At 34.3% G+C, this 22,879-nt stretch overlaps 1 protein-coding gene across 1 annotated transcript in view; it reads left to right on the top strand.

Annotated features, from left to right (window-relative positions):
* Window positions 1–22,879, top strand: part of LOC140747991 (uncharacterized) — a 167,213-nt gene that overhangs the window by 7,995 nt on the left and 136,339 nt on the right. Inside the window, exon 2 of the mRNA XM_073080669.1 lies at window positions 14,479–14,971. Coding sequence (XP_072936770.1) covers window positions 14,479–14,971 — 493 coding nt within the window. The remainder of the gene's footprint in view (window positions 1–14,478; window positions 14,972–22,879) is intronic.

Genomic DNA, 22,879 nt, shown 5'->3' with positions numbered 1-22,879 from the left:
CAGACATGTAAATTTTTGGGGGATGTTTTGCTTCAGCATGTGATAAATAATATAATATATATTATAAGCAGTGATAGCCTAGTGGTTAAGAAGCTCTGCCTCTTGATCGAGGTGTCCGAGGTTCAAATCCCAGGCACGCACCTCTGATTTTTCAAAGTTATGTGCGTATTAAAAATTAATTATCACTTGCTAAACGGTGAAGGAAAACATCGTGAGGAAACCTGCATACCTGAGAGATTTATAAAAAAAAAGAACTCAACTCAACTTAACTCAAAGGTATGTGAAGTCTACCAATACACACTTGGCCAGCGCGGTGGACTATAACCTTATCCTTCTCATTGTGATGGGAGACCCGTGCCCAGCAGTGGGACAGTAATGGGTTGTTAATGATTATGATGATAATGTGATAAATAAATTTCAGATTGCAGAAAATTCTACTTTCCCGTATAATGAATCCTGAAGTTCCAGCTATAGTAACACAGTTTCACACCACTCGGCTATTACTTCCCACAAATAAGTTTTGATTATGTATACAAAATAAAATTTAATTTAAATTCATGTGCTCTCAACACCATAAGTAGCTGACACGAACTTCCTTCGAAGGAGATATGGAACACAATAGACACTAATGCACTGGCCGCTGATCTAGCCAATTTTCTAAATTGAATCACTATGGTATGTGGACAACAAAGAAACGGAAATCTTGTCACGACGACCGACACATTTGGTATAGAATCCGTTTCATTCCTTCCCTCTAACTACAATACTTACGTAATCTATCAAAAATAAAGCCGTAAATATGATTGGAGTTTTTCTTGTGATACGGCAAAAATGCCGACAAAGATGGAATGCCTCGTCTTTCATGCCATACCAATCAAACCAGAAAACAGCAACACTTAACACATATACCTATATAAATTTAGCTGACCCGGCAAACTTTGTACCGCCTCAAAATCTATTTATCAAATATATTTCATAAAAAATATTGCCTATGTTACTCGTGGATAATGTAGCTTTCGAATGGTGAATGAATTTTTAAAATCGGTCCAGTAGTTTTTGAGCCTATTCATTACAATCAAACAAACAAACAAAGTTTTCCTCTTTATAATATTAGTATAGATAAACAGTACTCGTAACAAAATGTTGCACCTTAACACAAAATATAACACAATATTGTACCGTGTTGCGTTTATTTCTATGGGCCTCATTTCCATGTCAAAGTTTGACAGTTTAGATTATGGTAAATAGATGATGTTTCCACACCTTCGGCGCGAAGGACTTAATACAGTAATTTATCACGCTAAGTGGAACACGAGAGGTGTTTGACAACGTGTAATGGGGTCGACTTACACGCAATGCAAGGATTCAAATAAGCCAGAGGTTCTCAAATTTATTTTGTCTACTGCCCTCTTTTATAGTCAATTTTTTTTGTAACTTACCTTTTCTGCTCTATGAGAACAAGTTAAGGTAAAATATATTTTTACACCTAACAATTACATGTTTTTGAAATAAGTCGAGGGATACATGGTGTAAAAATGAAAAAAGTATCGCCAAGTTAACACAGATCAATCTACGCCGCCCAATACTCCGATGTCCCCTAATTATTCTTTCCCCCTCCTTCCCTGTCCATAAGCTACCAGAGCCCTCAAAAAGACCCTATCGCCCACTTTGAGAAGGACTGATATTATGACCTAACAATATAACTTCTTAATAAAAAATATAAAAGTAGTGTAGGTGTAATTAACAGTAGAAATAGGTGTGGCGGTGGCGCTACTTTGAAAATCAATAAGAGTATAAAGTGAAATTCATTCCCCATAACTATTATGTCTTTCGTATATTGAAACTAAGAATAACAAGGGTTACAATTATTGGCCGCTTATTGTCAGTAAATAATTTATTGAAACTATTTAATACCTTTCTGAATTTAAAATACAAGGAAGTTTTAATAGCGAATAGAATACGCCTTGTATTCAATTTCTGAGGCAGGAGTCATTTCGACTTTAATTTTGACCTATCCGATAAACCTTACCCTACATAACCAAGATAAATTGTGCTTAACACCTTTCTCCCGTCATTAGTTAGGGTCTCAGTTACGGGTAAACCTCAGGCCGGTATTAACGAATGGCGTCATCTATTTAATTACGGAAGTTTTGCTTACTACTTGCTAGAATTGTTAATATACAGTGGCGTAAAATTAATTATATTAACAACAATAACTGTTAGTTAATTGTGTAATAGAAGGACAAAGATTTACATCATGTCTGGTATGAAATGGTCTCTGCCATCTATGGCCATCTACAAACTACTATGAAAAGAAAAAGTGTTCTAACCTATCCTAACATCAACCATAGCTGCGTTGCTATCTATGGAATATTGTTTAGAACGTTTTACATATTACCATATGTTTTACTCCATATATATTCCATTTTAACCAAGTATCTTAAATATTTTGGCATAAATACTTCTATATCATTCCTTTTCGAGTTGTATAAATATTGAGAGAGAGTTATATTAGGTTATTTTAATACTTAAATCTTTACATGGAAGTCAGGTTCAGATAAGTTCACCAGTTTTTTTTATTGGTTCGTACAAGCTGACGGACAAAAATAAAAATAATGTTTTATTTAAGTTTTGAATCCGTGACTAATCTTTAATGTTTAGATAGTTATTTTAAAATCATAATCATAAAATGTAATCTTGTTTATTTGTATACACTTTTAATACAAAATCTTAACAGGTAAGCTTATTTTAACACCGCTTACATAAAATACAAGTAACGACACGGTTTCGGATTCACTTCACTACATAACTGTCCCCTCGGGAAGACAGGAAGGCGAGTGTCGTCATCCAAGTATGTATTTACTATCAAGCGTTAAATATTAACAGGCTTGTTTCTCAGTTATTCTATATAAAGCAAGATACATTTACAAATACTAAAGATACAATTGTTAAAAAAGCATTGAAACATATTATATTAATAATTTTTATATACCCGGTTTTAAAGTTTTTTAGTAAATTTCTTTCAAATGGGCTGTATAATGGGCGTATAAAATATAGCCTTTTATCATAAGACAAACCTAAAACGCCTCACATATTATAATCTATCAAGTCATTTGGCTAAAGGAAATATTAAAGAAATAAGCCCTATAAAGAATAACCTTCCTTCTTTTTGGTATATTTCAATAAAAACGCAGACAAAAAAAATATTTATTGACACAAAATTACTTTGCTTAATTTTCTGTTACTGTTTCATTTTCATTTATATGTTTATATGTATTTATTTTCCCCTATTATATAAACCCTCATTTTAACTGACTCCTTTGCGACGTTGGAGCGCAGGTGGGCCGATACTCTTTAAGTATTAAAAAGTTACGTAAAATGTGTTTTATAACTCCTACTGGAATAAAGATTCAAGTGCACAAATACAGTTGTCAGACTCTTACAATGTTGTAGAAATCTTTCTGCGAGTGCGGCATCACTATTGTTCCAATTTCTTGCATATTGTTACTTAAAGCCAAAACTGAACGAGTTGTTGATATCATATCTAACCATTGCGCAAAAAATGCCCCATCCTCAAGTATTATAGCGACATATTTGTCCATTTGTTTACGCGCTAATATTTACATAATTACTGGAATGATTTACATTTTTTTTTGTATTTGAGAGATTTTAGTACAAATTTCGTGACGATAAGTAAACAAGTGTATTAATAATAACAATTTTAGTTAAAGACGATAGAAAAATCGCATCAATGGCTAGCAGCAATGCTACACATTAATGACAATGTATACAGTGGCATCCTAATTGTCAACCGGCTAATAGGGTATAAAGGGGATTAAAATTAGCAATAAGTATTCCAAACGAGGAGCTCCGGGCGTGATTAGACTTCAAATATTTTAAATAGAAATTGTATATAGACGATTTACTAAATTTTATCTTCCATGCAGCAGCGTAGCTTAAGATTTTATTAACCCCATGATTCGGAAACGCTGTAAAACGGCTCCCTCGGGATCTCAGGTGGGGTGAGTCTCTTCAAATATTAACAAGCAGCTACTGCAGTATATCAGAGCCTTAATAATGGAAAACACTTCCCGGTTCCCTTCGCGCGGTTGAGATTTATTGTTTATTTGTTGATTATTTTGTTTTGATGCTGAAAATTCGAAAATAGTAGCATTCTTACTAGCAATCATTGTGTGCTGGTATTAAATTTAATCTTTCAATTACTGGTTTTTAAACCCTAAAAGATAGTCGCGGATTTCTCGAAATTTTGTGAGTATTAGATAATGTCTATTAGTATCTAATATGTTCTATGTATCTAATGTATGTATGCAACTATGTATCTAATACTACTATTATTATAGTTGAAGCTATGAAGGAAAACATCGCATGGAACCTTTGGAAAAGTAGATAAATACTTACTTACTAAAGAGTAATACTTTAATGTCCTGAATACTACGGTGAAATCTAATGTAATAGAAAGTAACGGGTAAACGATGATGATGATATTCAGATGAAGAATAGTTTACCAGTTTGCAGTGATGGCATTTTATTACTAAGTTACTGTGGATTTAAAAAGTTTAAAAGAAACTTTCAAAGCTTTGTGGCGCTTCGTATATCGGAGTTATGCAACACTGCGCCACGTTGGTCCTTGAACATGATCCTTGAATTTGTAGAGCCACTGGTCGTTTTGGTTGGTTGAACAAGAAATTATAAAAATGTGTAATTTATACACTACTATGATGGTCTTTGTAAAGAGCTATGGATCATAATAATTATCCGATTGTTTCCGTGCCTTATTAAGGAAACATAGGTATGTGCGATGTAGGGTGTGCGAATCGTAACGTATGAGTAAAATATACTAAATATTAATTTAATTAAGAGTACTTAATTACAGTTCATGTTTATTACATAATCAATTCTTAGACAAGAATCTTAAGAGAAACTTATTGCATGTGTGTTTTAATTAACTTAAAACATGACATGAACTTAAAATTGACTAAGAGACAAAGCGCAGTTTAAAACGGGTGGGAGAAAGAATTAATTTTGCACAGGATTTTCCTTATATAAATGAGTTTCGCACAAAGGAAGAATGTTTAAAAAAATATCTCTGGAGGAGGCTAAATATAATTCCAATAGTCGTAGTACTTTCGTATAATTCCAGTAACTACTCGTAATATAATTCCAATAGTACTCGTATTACTCTTAATAATACTTAACTTTGTAATAAATTTTATTTGAAAACTAAAGATCTGTTTTGCATTTTTTTCGTGGTCAGTTACAGATCACAGGCATACCACTCAACATTATACTCATTTAATTCGCTACGAAAAAAATACGGAAGGTCGAATCTCGAAAAATATGCATAAGTACCTACTTCACGTTTACAGAGTAACGTTTTGCAATATACATGTAGGGAGCTCAAACTGTCTGGTGCGAACATTTGTTGAAACATGTTACGCGGGATACTGTGTTACGTCATCATTTGTGGAACTTTTTGCTTTGTTGTGGCATCGCGCATTTTGCGCGTAGCCAGCGACTCTGTAATAATATGCTATTTAGATAATGTTGTTGCTACTTATGAAGCTAATATACCCATAGTATATTCAGCCAAATATTTTTTGTTATTATTATAGGACGAAATATTCATGAATGACGAGTAGAGTTGTGCTAAGACAAGAATTTTATTGTTATTCCTCGGAAAGATTTATCACATTTTACCATGAGTATTAAGCCCCGTTATAATGGATTCTGTCGATTTCCAAATTTGAAAATACCAGTTAACTGGAAACACAGAATTAAATTAATAAAAATAATTATATAACTGGCAACTATTGAATTTTTTGAACATGGGACTTCCTTTCAAAAGAAACGTAGTGCGTAAATACTACAAGCCTTAAGCGTATGTAAATATTATCATAATAAATTCTTTCTTTATTTATGTTACACGATAAAAGTATTGTAATAAATAAACAGTACGGAGTAAACATGTGAATACCTATAGATTTATATTTATTTTCTGATGATTCAGATTGTTGCCAACTATTTGCACCACTCACCATTATATTTATTTCTCAGGAATATTTTCAAAGTGCTCTTGTAAATAAATCCGAAAAGTACTCAGACAATGCGTAGTTACGACGGTAAGTGCTTGTGTTACGTAGCACGTTGAGGCAAAAGCAACTGGGTCACGTTCAAGCGTATCCACTGTTGGTACGGCAACGTCATTTTGCTTCACTTCTTAATAGTTCATCGATACTGATTTTTTTCAATTAAAACATTCTTAGATATTTTACTACTCGTGTGGAGTGATCACCATGTTGGTATGACGTGTAAAGTGTTCCGGATTCGATTCCGGCTAGACTGATATCTGAATGATGTATTGTTATATCTTTCTTGTGTCTGAGTGTTTGTGTATTTGTTTTTCTGTGTGTTCATGGCAACCACAGGGAATCCTAGTGTAGGGTTGCGAATGTTGAAAGTGTTTATTTAGTTGTCCAAGATATTTTTATATTTTGCCAACATTTTAATATTTATTAAATAAATATTATTTTAATAAAGGTTATGTAGTGGTTTCAAGGACTCGACATTTAAAAAAAAAAAAAATATTTGGAAATTAATGACTTTTTAATTTCTATTTTATAGTTAGTAACTGATGTACCTAGACAGCAATTATAACATCAGGTAGCATCACATAAAAAATATTCCAAATATTCAAGGTCCCGACAATGGAAACAGTACAAGTGCATCTTCCCTAAACCCTCAGCTTAGGGTAGCGCCCTACAATTCGCGGGATTGATTCCCTCCCTGGATGTGACAAAGGTGCTGCGACTATTGTGGGTGAAGTGGATTCGTCAAATTGTGAATGCCTTCATAGAATGAGAGACTTGCCGGTATTTGAATATTAAAACGAAGGGAATACTAAAACACGCGGCTATTTAGCGAAACACTTAAAACAAGTAAAGAAATAGCTTCATAGCGAAGATGGGTGTGGTGAGTTCAATTAGGGTTGATTTACATTTACAGACACAGGACGTTTTAGGTCCTTGCTGCGGCCATAGATTAGTAAAGATTATTCACTCCTAACAAGAAAATGTACCCAGTTTTGAGAATTGAAATAGTTGCGTAAAAAAGTTTTGCCACGTCTCCGAGCTAAAATGTCCCTAAATATTTGAAATAATTACTTATTTATTATGTAAATTACGCAGTGTTAGTTATTCATTCGTAAATTGTCTCTAAAATGTTTTTATTTGTCAAGAATTCAAAAGAAGAACTTACTAATAAGCCGTTTGTGGCTTCATTCAATTTCAAGGCTGCGAACTACGAGTATCTTTACTAATCTATGGCTGCGGCAGAAAAAAGTATTGTCCTTTGTGTGTGTATTTACAGCTTCGTAGATACGGACTGTGCCTATAAAAGTATTGTATAAATGGCTTTGCCTGACACGGCCTGTGTTTGACACGTTTAATGTCTGTAATATAAACAGGGCCATAAAGGTTTGATAGTAAATGATTAACAGTATATAATAGATGAAGTAAAGAAATGGAGTTTCTTGCGCCGCTGCTTCTTTTCCATAGCGAAATACCTTCCTAAGCGGTGGTAGTTTGTTGACTTTCGAAAAAAAATCTATATGAATCAATTTTGAATAAATGAGATTTGAATTTGAATTGAATTTGAAAAATCTCATATTTCAATACTTCAGTGGGCATACGGGTTAGCTCATGAAATTTTCGTTATTTGCTAAGTGGACTGTATGTCTGGAGGATTGCATGCTGTCATAATAGAACGAGACCTAAAATTACGTAGGCTTCGCTGTGCTTTGATTAGTATAATTTTTATTTATTTATTTCTATTTAATTCAGACATAGTCCATATTTTGTTAGTATTTACATTGCACTTAAAATTATGAGAGAATCGGTGTGGCAAACGGTAGAGATAACAAGGGCTTATAAACGATAGCTTTTCTGTGCAATAGTTAATCTGGCTGCTGAAAAAGTGGAATGTAAATATAAAGGGAGGATGTAAATTAAGATTTAAACATATTACCCGTTTTTTTTTATATTTATATATACTTAAAAAAAAAATGCAACTTTAAAGCCGGTTTAGTCCTAGTGATTTGTCTATTCCTATGGACGGAGAAAATCGAGTATATACCTACATTTCGACAGAGGCCATTAAAGAAGCAGTTATTTTAAAATCACAGATGTGTAAATTATTACCATTTGAGTGGACCTAAATCAACAGTTACCAACTTATCTATAATAAGTTTCCATTTCAACATTTCCATCCGATACTTCGGGACGATATTTAATTACTTTAAATTTACATATTTATCAGGTATAAAAATCACCAAAACACTTGTGTAAAGCGACAAGAACACGAACCACTCAATACTAAATGATCAGCCCCCGAAACTCAATCCCGGAAAACTATCGTACCCGAATCTTAATAAAAGCAAATCGCTCTTCAATCCATTCGTTTAACGTTTAATTTCCTTCGATAGATAGGGCTTGTTAATCCTAGACCAGACCCAGATTAAGTAGACCCCTGATAATTTTGCAATTTGTAAATTTTGCATACAGAATAAGCAAATCGCAAGGGTATGAGAGGTCGACATGAGCTGGGATTAACTATTGTTTAGGTGGTTGCCATGGCGACGTCTGATCCAAATACGAAGGGGTGAAATTGGAAAAGGAAAGGTATAGGGTTTTCTGATGAGCGAAAGAGATAGCGTGCTGGGGCGAGTGATGCGCCGCGCATTCAGTCCCGTTCACGTCAAATTGCATTAGTCTCGCGTTTGAATGAATAGTAGAATTTGCTATTTTACGATATCTTTGTGTACATTGTTTTGTTGGAACATTAACCCTTTCTTCTTCGGTTCGGTTTCTTCGCTTCGGTTATGTCGTTCATCAACGTCAGCTACTCAAACCCCTTTATTTCATCATCATCATCAGTAATACTGTTCCATTGCTGGGCACTGGTTTCCTCTCGGAACTGCAGGATTAGGCCATAATCCACCGCGCAGACCAAGTACGACTTGGTAAACAATACAAACCTTTCAGAACTTTTTAGGATCTTTCATATAAGCCAGTTTCCTCACGATGTTTTCCTTCACCGTTAAAGTCTATTATATACTTTATTTGTAATACGCACACCGCTTTTGAAAATTTGGAGACATGTATTTATGTCATTGGCTGGAGCGACTTCTAACTATCAGATGAACAGTGGAACTCACACCCATCCAATTTCTGACCGTGCCTGACTCAACTTTGTAGATCAATTCCGAATTACCATCATCACAACCCGCGCCGCGCGCCGTAATAGTTCAAGTTTGAAGGTGGTAGAACCCTTTGTGGTTAGACTCCGGCGGCATCAACGCCACACCTATTTCTGCCTAATAACAGTGGTGTGGTAGGGGAGACATACTTTTCCAAGGCGTTCCAGCTTAGTCCTCAAGGTTAGCGGCGCATCTGTGGCCGACCTCAGGTAGGAATATCTAAACCTATTTGGGGTTGATTACAGATGTCCATGGGCGGCAGTAGCCACTTACCATCAGGTGGACTGCATGCTCATCTGCTACTCGTATATTATAAAAAAAATCAAAACAATCTTGATTTTTATCGCCTGTCGTATATCCGTCCTCGGTCAGACAAATAAATATGAAATAAATGCACTAAAGTTCCGCAACTGTACTCGTACAGTAGTTATCATTTAAAAGTAGGTCAGACGAACATTCAGTTAGACTTTTTAAGCTTTAGGACTTTATTTTTAGAGTCGTAATATTTTTTATAGTTCTACGCACTTATGTGCGACCCAAAATTTCATACTGATATAAATACAGCTCTATAAGACTTCTACGATATATGTTTCTTATTTTATACTTAGTTATGGCTTAGTTTTAAAGCTTGATTCCGTTGGGTTGCTTTGTATTTGTATTTATACTCGAATCATTGTAGAAATAAGAAGTAACTTGTGTTGCCTTGTAAAACTCCAATAGGAGGTTGACAATAGACCTAGATTCCTAGATGACGTTTTATTCCAGAAAATAAGCTTTGTAAATGTATCTTGCTCATCGTACTCTGATATCGCTGCCAAAGAATATTATCATGTTTAATAAAAACAAATAGAGCAGCAAATCCATATGGAGCAGGGCAAAGCCTGGACCTCTGGACTTAAACTAGAAAGTTGAAGCCGATCACATAGACTTTGCCATTTCTGAGGAATAAGATGCCTCATATGTCAGGCAGTGATAGCCCAGTGGATAAGGACTCGGCCTCTCGATCAAAGAGTCCGAGGTTCTAATTTCAGGCACGCACCTCTGATTTTTTAAGTTACGTGCGTGTTAGAAATTAATTATCACTTGCTAAACGGTGAAGGATAACATTGTGAGGAAACCTGCATACCCGAGAGATATAAAAAAAATCTCAAAGGTATGTGAAGTCTACCAATACGCATTTAGCCAGCGCGGTGGACAATGGCCTAATCCTTCTCATTATGAGAGGAGCCCCGTGCCCAGCAGTGGGACAGTAATGGGTTGATGATGATATGTCAGACTGTATCCACACCCTTCCGCCAAAACGCAAGAATAGATGTGAAAATAGTAGTGGCGGTGATCATACCATGGCAGTCCTATCACCTTTCAATCATTGAAAACAAAATGATATCTTAATAATTGGAGTATCGTGGTGGTATACGGTCCAGCTAATCCCAAGTTGAATAAACAGACCTGTTCCCAGTAGAGTAATAAAAGGATTCGAGTCATATATTAATATTTTTTGTATTTAAAATGAACAAAACAATTTTGTCAAACGACTGAAAAATGAAGGATTTGTAAGCCGGGGTGGTATTTAATTATTCCTCTAATCTACGCGAATTGTTTGGCTTTACAACTTTAATATGGCTTTTGCTTTGAAAATGAGGCCCAAAAGGCAGCGCAATACCGTATGCATGAATACAAAGAGGTAGGGCTGCCACAAACGCTTTATAATTAGAAAGAAAGAAAAATAATTCCTTCATTAAAAATGTAGTAATTAAAAATATTACTCTTATTTTATTATATCCACAATAATCCACATCTAATTTACTGTCACAAATGTTATTTTTGTCCAAATAAATAATTTATTTTTATTTTAACTATTTTACTACAAATATTAATGGCACGCAGAGAGCTTTCGAAGTAATCTGAATTGCCTAAAATTTTACAAATAGGAGAGCTTTTTGTAAAGAAGTCTCCTTATTTGAAATTTTCTAGCGCTTTGTCACTGAAAGGAATATCAGTGTTATATATTTTTCAATTTTATGAGAAAAATCGTAGTAGTCAATTAATTTTAAATATTAATTGTCGATGAATGTTAAAATGTTCACTGTCATATGAACATAATAAAAAAATATAAAATAAAAAATATAAAAAAGAAAACTGGCAACCCTAAAGCAACGGCCGTGCGGGAATGCCAGATCGCTGAATTATGCAGCGGCAGAAGAAAGGTCCCAGCCACATTGTGAGCTTTACGCGCTTAAAGCTCGCGTTACCCACATATTGAGCTTCCGAGCACTTATTGAATTTTTTATCGCCACTTTGACCGCGTCCTTAGTTTATGTTGATTTTATAAAATTTGTTGACAAGTAATTTGTCATAAGTTTTAGAAGAAAATATTTTTAGAGGTTTTGTCTCCAAAGTGTAAAAACAAAACTTTGTTACTAAGCCTCCGCTGTCTGCCCGTCTACCCAGTTGTCCTTCTGTATGTCTGTCACAGGCATCCTTTACACAGTAATATACTATAGATATACACTTGAAATTATACAAACAATTATACTAAAAATAAAAAGTTTGAAAATAAATGGAAGTCGTCATACAATAAACCGCTACTTTCAGTAGTTTTTAGCTTTATCTATTCAACCATAATAGGTGGGCAGTTCAATGCATTTACTTGTATGGCTGCCACGATAACAAACATTAAAAATAAAATATAAATGATAAATTGGTGGTACGGAACCCCCGGTGCGCGATTTCGGCTCATACATGGCCACTTTGTTTTTGTCGACCTTGCATGAAACAGGGTGATTTATTACATAATTATGCTAATCACAGTTACAATATAATTTAACCTTGTCGGAATAGCAATATTTTTTAAAAAAACAGTAAATATTTTTCAGGGTGTGGAGCTGTTATTTACGATAGGTTTACGCCCATTATTAATATAGCTAATATTTTGTCAAGCAAAGGTGGAAATTTGACACCAAGCAGATAGCAAAGCAGACAGTGTGTTGCAGCACCAGATAGTTCCATATAGATATACGAGTAGATATAGATGTTCCAGCTTAGTCCTCAGGCGTAGCAGCGCATCAATGGCCGTCCTCAGTTGGGAATTTAATCCTATCTGGGTTTGATTACAGATGTCTGCTACTCCTCTATTATAAAAAAAAACAGAAATTGAATGACAGCTATTTATGGATTTACTCCAAGTCTATTGTTGTGAAGAAGTTCCGTTAAAATCGGTTTAACCGTTTTCGATATTATCTATCAATAGAAAATCTCCAAAATAACATACAAACGTCAATTAGAATTGAAATATAAATAAATGACCAAAAATGCTTTACCTAAAAGCATTCCATAGACAATATTTATAAAAAAATGACCACTGTGTCGTGAGGCTTACCGTGAGGTTAACAATATGAGCATTCAAACAAACTTAAACACTTAGCAAGATTGATTACCTTTTAAATCAAGTGTACAGTGTGTCAAATAATGCTCAATTTAGTTAATGGTCACTTAAACTTGAGGAGTAGTCGATAAACCATGATAATTTATGGTCAATATAGACATTCGACATCTAATTTGATTTACACCAGAATATGTAACCAACTTAGGTTTTAATCGAAAGAATTCTTATTTATTCCAAAAGATGATGAATATTTTCAAAAATATTAAAAGTTAAAATGTGAAAGAAATAATTAAAATCGTAAAAATGCGATTAAATATAGAACATATATTAAGATTACAAAATTTTGTCATTTTTATCCGATATAGTATAGGTTTTTTTTATTTCGAAATAATTTTTATAGGATTTTTAGTGACATAAAACCTGTTGAACGATCTGTTGTACGTCGATATGTTATACGTGCAACAGAAACTTTAATATGATAGAGTGCCATTAAAATGTAAGAAAACATCTGCCTTCATATGAGCAAAGTTTTCCATAAACCAACAAATAAATTTTAAATTAACTGTCACGGTTTATGTTTGCATGAAACATTCAAGTTCTACCGCTATAAAGTAAGCGATAAACTATATTTGCATTAATAATAAATGTAAATAATTGGTATTTAGTAAATGTAAGCGGAGGTCATTTGTAAACAGGTTTTTTGTTAATTTTATTTTGCTCACAAATGATTTAGTACTTTAAGGTCCCATTTGATATCCCTGGTGTATCTTTAACTTGCTGCCCTTTTAAATCAGAACACACTAGCCCTTAGCACAGCAATTATATGTATCCTGGATAAAAATCCTTAACTTCGCATGACTTGGGGCTTCTCTGGTGTTCCAAATATCCATAAGCGACGGTGACTGATTTTCTCCAGGTAACTCGTGTGCCTTATCGTTATGTTCATCTGTAAAAAAAACACTTATAACATTCAGGAGAGCTAAGAAAGTGGTGTACTTCGTGGCATTTGTAACTCAATATAAAAAGCTGATTCGCTCAGTAGTCACAGTCGTCGGCGATATCGTCGCTTCATTTGCTAATCGCTGGTAGTAGTTAAAGACCCGAGGCCTTAAATCAAATGCTCGTAAATATTCTGTCTTTGGTAACTGATTGAGTGCAATGGCCAAACGAGAAACAATTCTAATGCAAGAAGCTTCTAATTCAATTTAGCATATCTTTAAAAAATCATGATTTCATTCTTTTACTGTTCGTGTAGATTCGTAATGAAGTACGTTAAACATTTATTGAGTAGTAGAACCGTTACTGTAATTTATAGACATAGTGATCAGTATGAAGAATTTCGATTGCTACTATATTTGTATTTTGCTCAGCAGTGTGAGATTTTTTCTTCGATGTCTAGAATAGACATGATGTTTCGGGTTTAGGTCTTTGTGTTAATTCATAATTAATTTACATCCGCCGTAGTGATGACGAACATTGTGATATGCCTGATATTGGACCTGACATTGTATGGTCTGACCTTTCATGCTAAAACCCATACTAGTACCTAGCAAACTAGGACAATAAAGGCTTGATGACAAAATATTGGCGTAAACATGTTCCATTAACTTCTCTAAAGTTTTAATTAACTTCGTTCGCGATTTATTATGCAGTACGTTCCACAATCGAAAATATATACACCACATTAGGTACTTTGTACGTGTTTTACTCTTAGTCCGGGGCTTTTATCGATAATTACGAAAGATATGTGTCAAAGAAACTCTTGATGGCGTTTCTTAACATAAATGTACTTGTAATGAGCGTTTATTTTTTGTTACAGAAATCGTGGAAGAGCAGCGCTGCCACGATTACGAGTTCCGACTAACCTGTCGAGAGTTGGACACACACATCGCGGTATTAGAGGCCTGGTATACCTCCGCAGACGACTACCACCGGCCCTCGAACGAAACTCGAACGCACGAGAGCATAAAAATAAAAACAGAGAACGATTCTGAGCTGAATCAAGTTTATGTGTATTCTAGTCCGAAACACAACGGCGTGTACGAGCTAACAAACCATTCCAGTGAAAATGTGACCGATTTGAGTGTGAGCGTGAATGGCTCGTTAGATTACGAGTTTCATCTGTTGAACGAGAGCTTTGTGACTGATTTGAACGATACTGTGGACATGTCGGTCGATTTGTTGAACGAGACTGAAGGTTGTGGTGTGGTGACGTACGCGAGGAGCTACGCGAGCTGGCATGAAGGCGATAAGCGCCGGCGACCTATCTCGAGGGCATCTTCGATAAACCTGCGATCGCCGCTGAGTTATCGGTGAGTTCTAATTACATTAGTAGGGGCTTCATTAACTCGGGGCATATGATATTCGTGTTCTAAATTGGCTGATTAAATTGTGTAGATAAAGAAAATAATCAAAGGGAAATTAGTATTCTTAGATCACTTTAAACAGATCTCAAACGTTGTGAACGTTCGGAACCGTGTAGTTGCATGCAGTTTACATTTGACGTTACGACCAGGTGATCGATCACAAATAAATCTTACCCTGTCAGTAGCTATCAAATGCCCAAGAGCGGCAGTGGCTACTCACCATTTGACTGTGTATTTACTATTTACTACTTTCATTACATAACAATATTTTTTTCTAGGTTCTAGCTAGGTTTCAACTCTTACTAACAAACGCAGTTAATTATGTGTAACATTTTTATCTAATGTTCTTTTATTTTATTTCGTATATTAATAAAGCCGGTAGCTAAAACTTTTTCGCTAAATTGTACTTATTGCATCAAACGTGTGAGCGCTGATATTTACGTTCGAAAAGATCTCTCCACAAACTGTGTACGTGTTTGCTTGAACGCAATTACTTACACAAATATATTCGAATGAGGTCAATCTGGATCACTTAACGTACGTACCAAGTGTTGAGATGTTTTGTTTACTTCTATGTGTAAATTTGTACTAAATCTAATCTAAATATATATAACTCAAAGGTGACTGACTGACATAGTGATCTATCAACGCACAGCCCAAACCACTGGACGGATCGGGCTGAAATTTGGCATTCAGGTAGATGTTATGACGTAGGCATCCGCTAAGAAAGGATTTTGAACAATTCTACCCCCAAGGGGATAAAATAGGGGATGAAAATATTACTTCGTAACGCGAGCGAAGCCGCATGCAAAAGCTCGTTTAGTATATACGTAAACCATCTTTAACAAACTGTGATAAATATATGATTGTTCTGTAGCGTGATTCCAAAACAACTGATATTTTCTATAAGTCAACTAACCTTGTGCCGGAATGATCATTATACTAGCCTGAAATGCCGAATGGTTTCGGGTTCGATCCCTGGTAGGAGATCTCAATGATAAATTTAAATTTATGTCTTTGGCATGGGTGTTTCCCCATCTTTATGTGTCCACGTCGTCCCTGACGCCAAAATTGTAGATACGGGGTTCGAGAGCAGAAAACTTATATTTTATTAATATGATTATTTTGCACGGAAAAAATATAAAACTGTTTCAAAACTTGAATCACTGTAACTTATAGAGACGACCTCTTTTAAATGATTCATTTTAGGGATTAGTATGTAAATGTAATACTTTCTTCTGAATGGTTTACGTTACACATTACTTATGTAAGCGTTATATCGGACATGGCTCACCTCAGCTTATCAGCGTCCTAAATACGATAACCTTTAACCGCAGCCATTCAACGCTATTTAATTCACTGAATGACTCCGGTCACTGTTTTTGATAACGTATGACCATATGATTAACTTGGAATGCATGCGTTTATACTTTTAATTTGGTCATTTAGAGTTGTATTGAATGTATTTGAAGACACTTAAATAAAACCGAATATTTTGAGATATGAGAAAAAATTATTGGACTGGATTTCATTGATTTAACATCAATCAATGAATAGTAAGTATTTTATAATTTCCTATAGGTATAGGCTTTAAATAATGCCATAAGTTTGATACTATTTGACAGAGTAGAATTAGGTTTTACAAATAATTTTAATTGTGTTATCGAGGCACAACACTAAAAATATCTTACATTATCTTACCTTCACTTCCAATCTAGTTGTACTTCGTAAAAAATAGAGTTCTTATAAACAGTAAAAACACGTCTGAACTTAAAAAAAAACTATTAAAGCAAATGTAGAGAAAGTGTCTGTATTGTATTTAAATAGACGCAAATGTATGCAAACTAGCAAAAGCTGGTAAAATCGGTATATCCTTGACCTGATAGGCCAGCCCAAGGGCAGGTGGATTAAGGCCGCTCTATTTACGCTTCATCAAGGCTGTCGCTTTCATCACTTGAATAGGAAACATGAAAACATGAATACCTATTGTGGTTTTCACCAGCGAAGTCGTTATACGAAACCAGAGAGTGTTTTTGCTTAGCGTAAAGCAAGGGTTGGCAATTAATTTCAGAGGAAATTTGGATGATTAAATAAATAAATAAACGCTTTCTACACTCACAGCCCCACACTAGGATTCCCTGTGTCGTGGGTGCTATGGACACACACATAGAACAAACACCCAGGCCCAGAAACAGAAATGTAAATTACTTAATTACTTACATATAATTAATTAATTACTTTGTTTCTAATACCAAATATACATATATAAGGATAGGGTTTTTTGTGGTTTAGTTTTCGTTGACCTTACACACGTTTGAAATCTTTTTTAAATCTTATAGATGTATAGTTTACTCATGATGTTTTCGCAATAACAATTATTTTCCAATGAAATACTGATAAAGCAAGTTAATATTGTTATTCAATTCACACATAACATAAACAAAATAAAGGTGCGTGCCTGGGATTTGAACCTCGAACCGACCGAGTTTAATACTAAGCCAAGTTTATCTCTATATTATTTAATAGTAGTAACATTATGTGGGTTGTATGCTTGTATCCATTTCTAGTAATTTTTAAAAATATTTTCGTGTGAAATGTTGTTAGAATTTTTATACTAGAATATTTATGGTTGTATAAAAAATAAAACTGAAATCAAGCTCAGTGAATGTAATGTCGTGTCGTGAAAAAAGCTCTCAAAGCCGGCGATGCATTAGCGATTCCTCTGGCAAATGTCCATAGGCGGCGGTGACACTTTTCATCCGGTGTTTTTCCTTGGTTTCCCTTTCTACTCTCGCATGGATTTCCTGTGTAGTGGGTGTTATAGACACACACATAGACAAATACACAAACACCCAGACCCAGAATAGTTATACAAATTCCTCATTCAAATGTCTGTCTGGCCGGGGATCGAATCCAGACCCCTTTACGCGTCAGACTGGTATGGTAACCGCTCCGCCACGCGGGTCGTAAAATAAAGTGGAAATGTCATAAGTACACAAAAGTTACTAAAATTGCATCTAATTCATGTTAAAGAAGAAAAGACTCGATTGGTACATTACATCGACATTCCCTCGTCGATATATCGTAACTGGAATCGTGTCACGTCTCTAGAGACAACATTCATTTGCAATATATCACTTAATACTCGATACCAACCATACGATCCGAGAACAATAAATTTTGAACTATATACACTGTAAGATGATGGCTGTTTAATGAAACCTTGATATGTGGATCTCCAATGACATCAATTCAGCTAGTTATTTTATACGTGGAAGACTTTCTTACCGTGCTGTCATCCGCTTTCCCGCCAGAATTCCCTCTTTCTTTTTTTAATTGCCAGCCAGGTAAATAATTTCAGTGACAGCATTTATATTGTACAATTTTATTAAGAAATATTACAATAACAACAATTAAACCATTGTTATTTCATTATTTCACGTTGTTATTTTTTAATAATGAACAGAAGACGAAGAAAATACAAGTTTAAACAAGGTCTAAGGTTGACGCTTCATATTTTTTTCCTTAAAACGAGATTTGTAGTTGAAATCAATTCTATAAGGCAACATTATTTATTATTGTAGTTGAAGTCACTTCTATAAGGCAAATTAATTAAATTATTTAGGGTTCTCGCGTAAAAATGCAAATCGGTGTGGTCGCGAGTGGAAATAGTGTTACAAAAGTTTTTTTAAGTTACAGCTGGTAACAAAGATATACAGTGACTTTTGACACAGGGTGATACGTTATTTGCTGTCAGACCACCGTGGTGGCCATTTTGGAAATAAATTTAATTTAAAATGGCTGCCGGCTATAACTTCTATTGGATTAGGATTCTTTCAACGTTCGACTGCAAAGAATTTGTTTGATGTTTAAAAAAGTATGCTCGTTTCCCGGAATTTTACGGATAGATTAAGTATAATGTAAATATTTTCGGAAATTTCTTTGTTTACGGATAGAAATGACGGTGATTCCATTAATTAGAATGATTAATTATTTCTGTTTTAGCAATAGCAATTCCAAGATTATTAGAATTGTAGACAATGAGCATACATATGTACATATGTAAAGGCATCCAGTGGTACAAACGAAAACGGTTCGGGATTCGATTCTCGACATTACACATTTTTTATATATATTGCAGAAAAAATTAAAGCCTATTGCATTACATATCACTTCAAACTCATTTTTCATATCCGTTAATATATATCCGTTATTCTTTTTTTATATTTATTAAATAACACAGATTGTGATATCTCCTGTTAAGTATTTGGCTATAAGGCTATTGTATCCGACATCCGTAATAAAAAATCTCAGAGCTAAAGAAATAAGGTAAAATACATGTGAGAGTAAATCCGATAGGATTTTCATTAACTCCTAACTCGAAAAAGCTCTCTCAACAATCGTAGAACTCTACGTAGAGTTGCCGACGCGCAAATATTTGCAGTAATCAAATTCCTAATTTAGCGCGCTCTCTTTATCTTCGTAGCGAACACGTTTTATTGATCTACATTTAGAATCTATTTAGTCCGAGAATTGAAAAGGTATTTTGCAAAAAAAAAAAAACTCTATTCCTTTGTTTGTGAAGTTTGTTTCCAATTTATGAAGCATTTTAGGAACGTAAGTTGATTGTGTGCTCATTCACTATGATACTAGATCAATTGATAGATAATTATTCATTTCTTATTTCAAAACTTATTTAACATATTTCCAGATTTTTAGATTGTACTCCACAGACGATCCAACGACACATTGAGTGTTAAAATCCATCAAGCAGTTTGGACTGCAGGGCGTACCAAAGAATAGAACATATTCATAATTACATAACTTCCACACAGACATGGGCTGATAAATATACCCTATGCAGTTGGGTAAAAATAGACTAAGCGCATTGATTGTTGAGATATTTTAGTATAGTCCATGTATTAAGGTATAATTGATCAGGATTCAAACCTTTGATGGAAATGTAATTTATAAGTTGAGATAATTTGTGTTCTTGTTTTTTTATGTATCCATAACATAGTAAATGCTAACAGCGTTATAGTTTTCTATTTATGTAATGTACCTAATCTCCAGTGAAACAAATATCACCATAAAATAACAAACGATCCAAATATTTACCAAATCATTCTTATTCAGTGAAATATTCAGTGAATTTAACAGACAAATAATATCTCTCCCGTGTTAATGTAACGATCTTTTTTGTTAGGAATATTTTTGTACATTTCTTTAGCTTTTATCTATGGTTGCCGTTTTAATCTCAGTATTTTATCTTTATAATAAAGATCTTCATATTACATCTTTCGGGAGCTGGACCATTTTCCAGGAAAAAAAATAATCTAAAAACAGAGTACCTGTTTTCCAATTTTACAGACATCGATAAGTCTATCCGACGAATTCTAATAAATAGACAAATAATAATCGCTAGGACCTGTTATAATATCAGCAGATATTCTTAATTTACGTAGTAAGTATCACTTCACTTCGACAAGCTTCGATTCACGTTACTTTACTTCACATCCCATTATATTGCTTCGCCACACTTCGCCTCACATTATATTACTTGACATTACTATTAGCTTCATATCATACTTATTTCATTACAGCGGTTATAATAATATTGAGTGGAAATAAAGGTCTGATGACAAACATGTCTGACTCCGGGTCTCGCCTGACGCAAATATTTACTAGTGTGTAATGAAATACTAGCGGCTCTACCAGATGAATAGAAAAAGAATAATATCGTTTACGTGACATGGATGTAAACAAAAATACTTATATTTGTTCGTGTTTTGACATTATTAATAAGACGTTTATAGTAAAAATATTACGAATACGAATTCTTGTATTTTAAGGTTGTCTGGAAGAGATACGTTTAAGACGTATGTACGAATTGGTAGACTTTATACCTTTGAAAACTTTTTTAAAGAACTATCAGGTTATCGGTTTCCTTATGTTGTCTTCCTTTACTGTTAGCGCAATAAATTTTTAATGCAAGGATCTTAGAAAAACGAGATGTACCTACATGTCTGGTTGTCAGATCTTAGAGGTCATATTTACGACTTTTATATTTATTGACAATATATTTTCATGTTATACTTTAATGTTATAGCGTGTTATATTTATTTATGGCAGGTATAAAAGTTACAAATGGAATAAAAATAACATTTGCAAATTCCTATCTAACTAGGCTTTGCAATTGCAGGTGTACAGATTTTTTGCCGTTCTTGTTAACATAATTCAATTGAGTTTCATTTGAAGCGGCAGTAACGATTTATTTGGTCGTTATATTATTTTTTCAGATGTTATCCATATAATACGTCAATAAGTTGTATACAACTTAAATAATATAAACTCACTGACACGATTACCTATCTGGTTACGTGAAGAGAGACTTAACGTGTTTACGGCAAAAAGCGGAAATTTACTAAACTAAGCACAATAAACAAACCAGACGCATGTAAGACGTGCGAAAGCTATCCATCACTAGATGCTAAGCATGATTGCATCAGCATGCATCTGCGATGAGCTTAACCATGCAACATGTTTTGCGATGCGGTGAAAACTCCGTTGCAGCTTTCGAAATAAATAATTAGTTGTTTTTATTAAAAGCAAATACATTCGTCGTGTTTGCAGGATTTAACTTATTTAATCAAAATAATTAAATTAATTACAATTGAGTAGCTATAAATATTCCGTGTACTTTTAGTTAATTCCGTTTATAAATAAATTATTTAACTAGGTTTCGTAACATATTTTACATTGCCTTAATTAATCAGTTAGTAGGTACTTAATTTCCCCAAAACAAAATGATATAAATATTAATTAAATCAAACAGAAAACTTTTCGCGACTTAAATATGAAAAGATATATTTTATTTATATAATTATGTCACCCATACAATAGCGCAATAGAGCGATCTCAATTCCTTATAATGTGGCAGGAAGGGCCAAAATAGCTAAAGTAGGCCGGCCATAGGTCAATAACAAGTAAAGGAAAACGGTAATCGTTCAATTGACCCCATTTCTCCATACCTGCGATCAGGGGTAATTAAAATCGGCATAGTTACGTGAATCCGGTGATTCTACGGTGTGCGGTAAGTGTCACATTGTCGGCGAGTGATAAGCGATTAATAAAATGTTTTATTAAATCTATGGTCTTATTCTGCGCACGATTGATGTTTGCCGCAAACTCGGAACCTCTGAAAACGTTTGGAAAAGCTCTTTGGCAAAGCTCTACTACAAGCGCTTGCAAACGCACAAACCAAGTTAAAAGTCTCTCTCCTATTTGATAGATAGAATTTGTGACTATGACCGAAGTTTGACAATTTGTGCCCACTAGAATTCAAATATCAAATAGTGAAGTCAAGTCCAACATCGTTCGGAACAAAAATTTAGATGTTTACTAGCTGGCCCGGGAAACGTTGTGTTGCCAAATAAATAAAATAATGTTAAGGGTGAACAACCCTTATCACTTAGGAGTATGAAAAATAGATAGTAGCCGATTCTCAGACCTACTGAATATGCATATAAAATTTGGTGAAAATCGGTAAAGCCGTTTCGGAGGAGTACGGTAACTAACATTGTGACACGAGAATTTTATATATAAGATTTATTCACGTCTTAGAGTATTTTTTCAGAACAATTCTTACATATTTCACTACACTAAATCAAACGATCATTAAATCTATATTACTTCATTAATTAGAGTAGATTTTCTTTTGGCAAAGGGAGATCTCCCGCCGGGCTAGGTGATCATGCCCGGGGAGCGGCCGTGCTCCGACAGTCTCAGTTTGGAATTTGTATATATGCCAGATATTCAGAAAACTTCGATAGCGTGATTCAGAATACTCGTGGC

The sequence above is a fragment of the Epargyreus clarus genome, unplaced genomic scaffold (assembly GCF_041222505.1).
Source record: "Epargyreus clarus isolate Ecla_fem2 unplaced genomic scaffold, WU_Ecla_fem_2.2 ptg000015l, whole genome shotgun sequence".
Lineage (NCBI taxonomy): Eukaryota > Metazoa > Arthropoda > Insecta > Lepidoptera > Hesperiidae > Epargyreus > Epargyreus clarus.
Note: the sequence above shows the minus strand (reverse complement) of the source record. Positions and strands in the feature narration are given on the sequence as shown.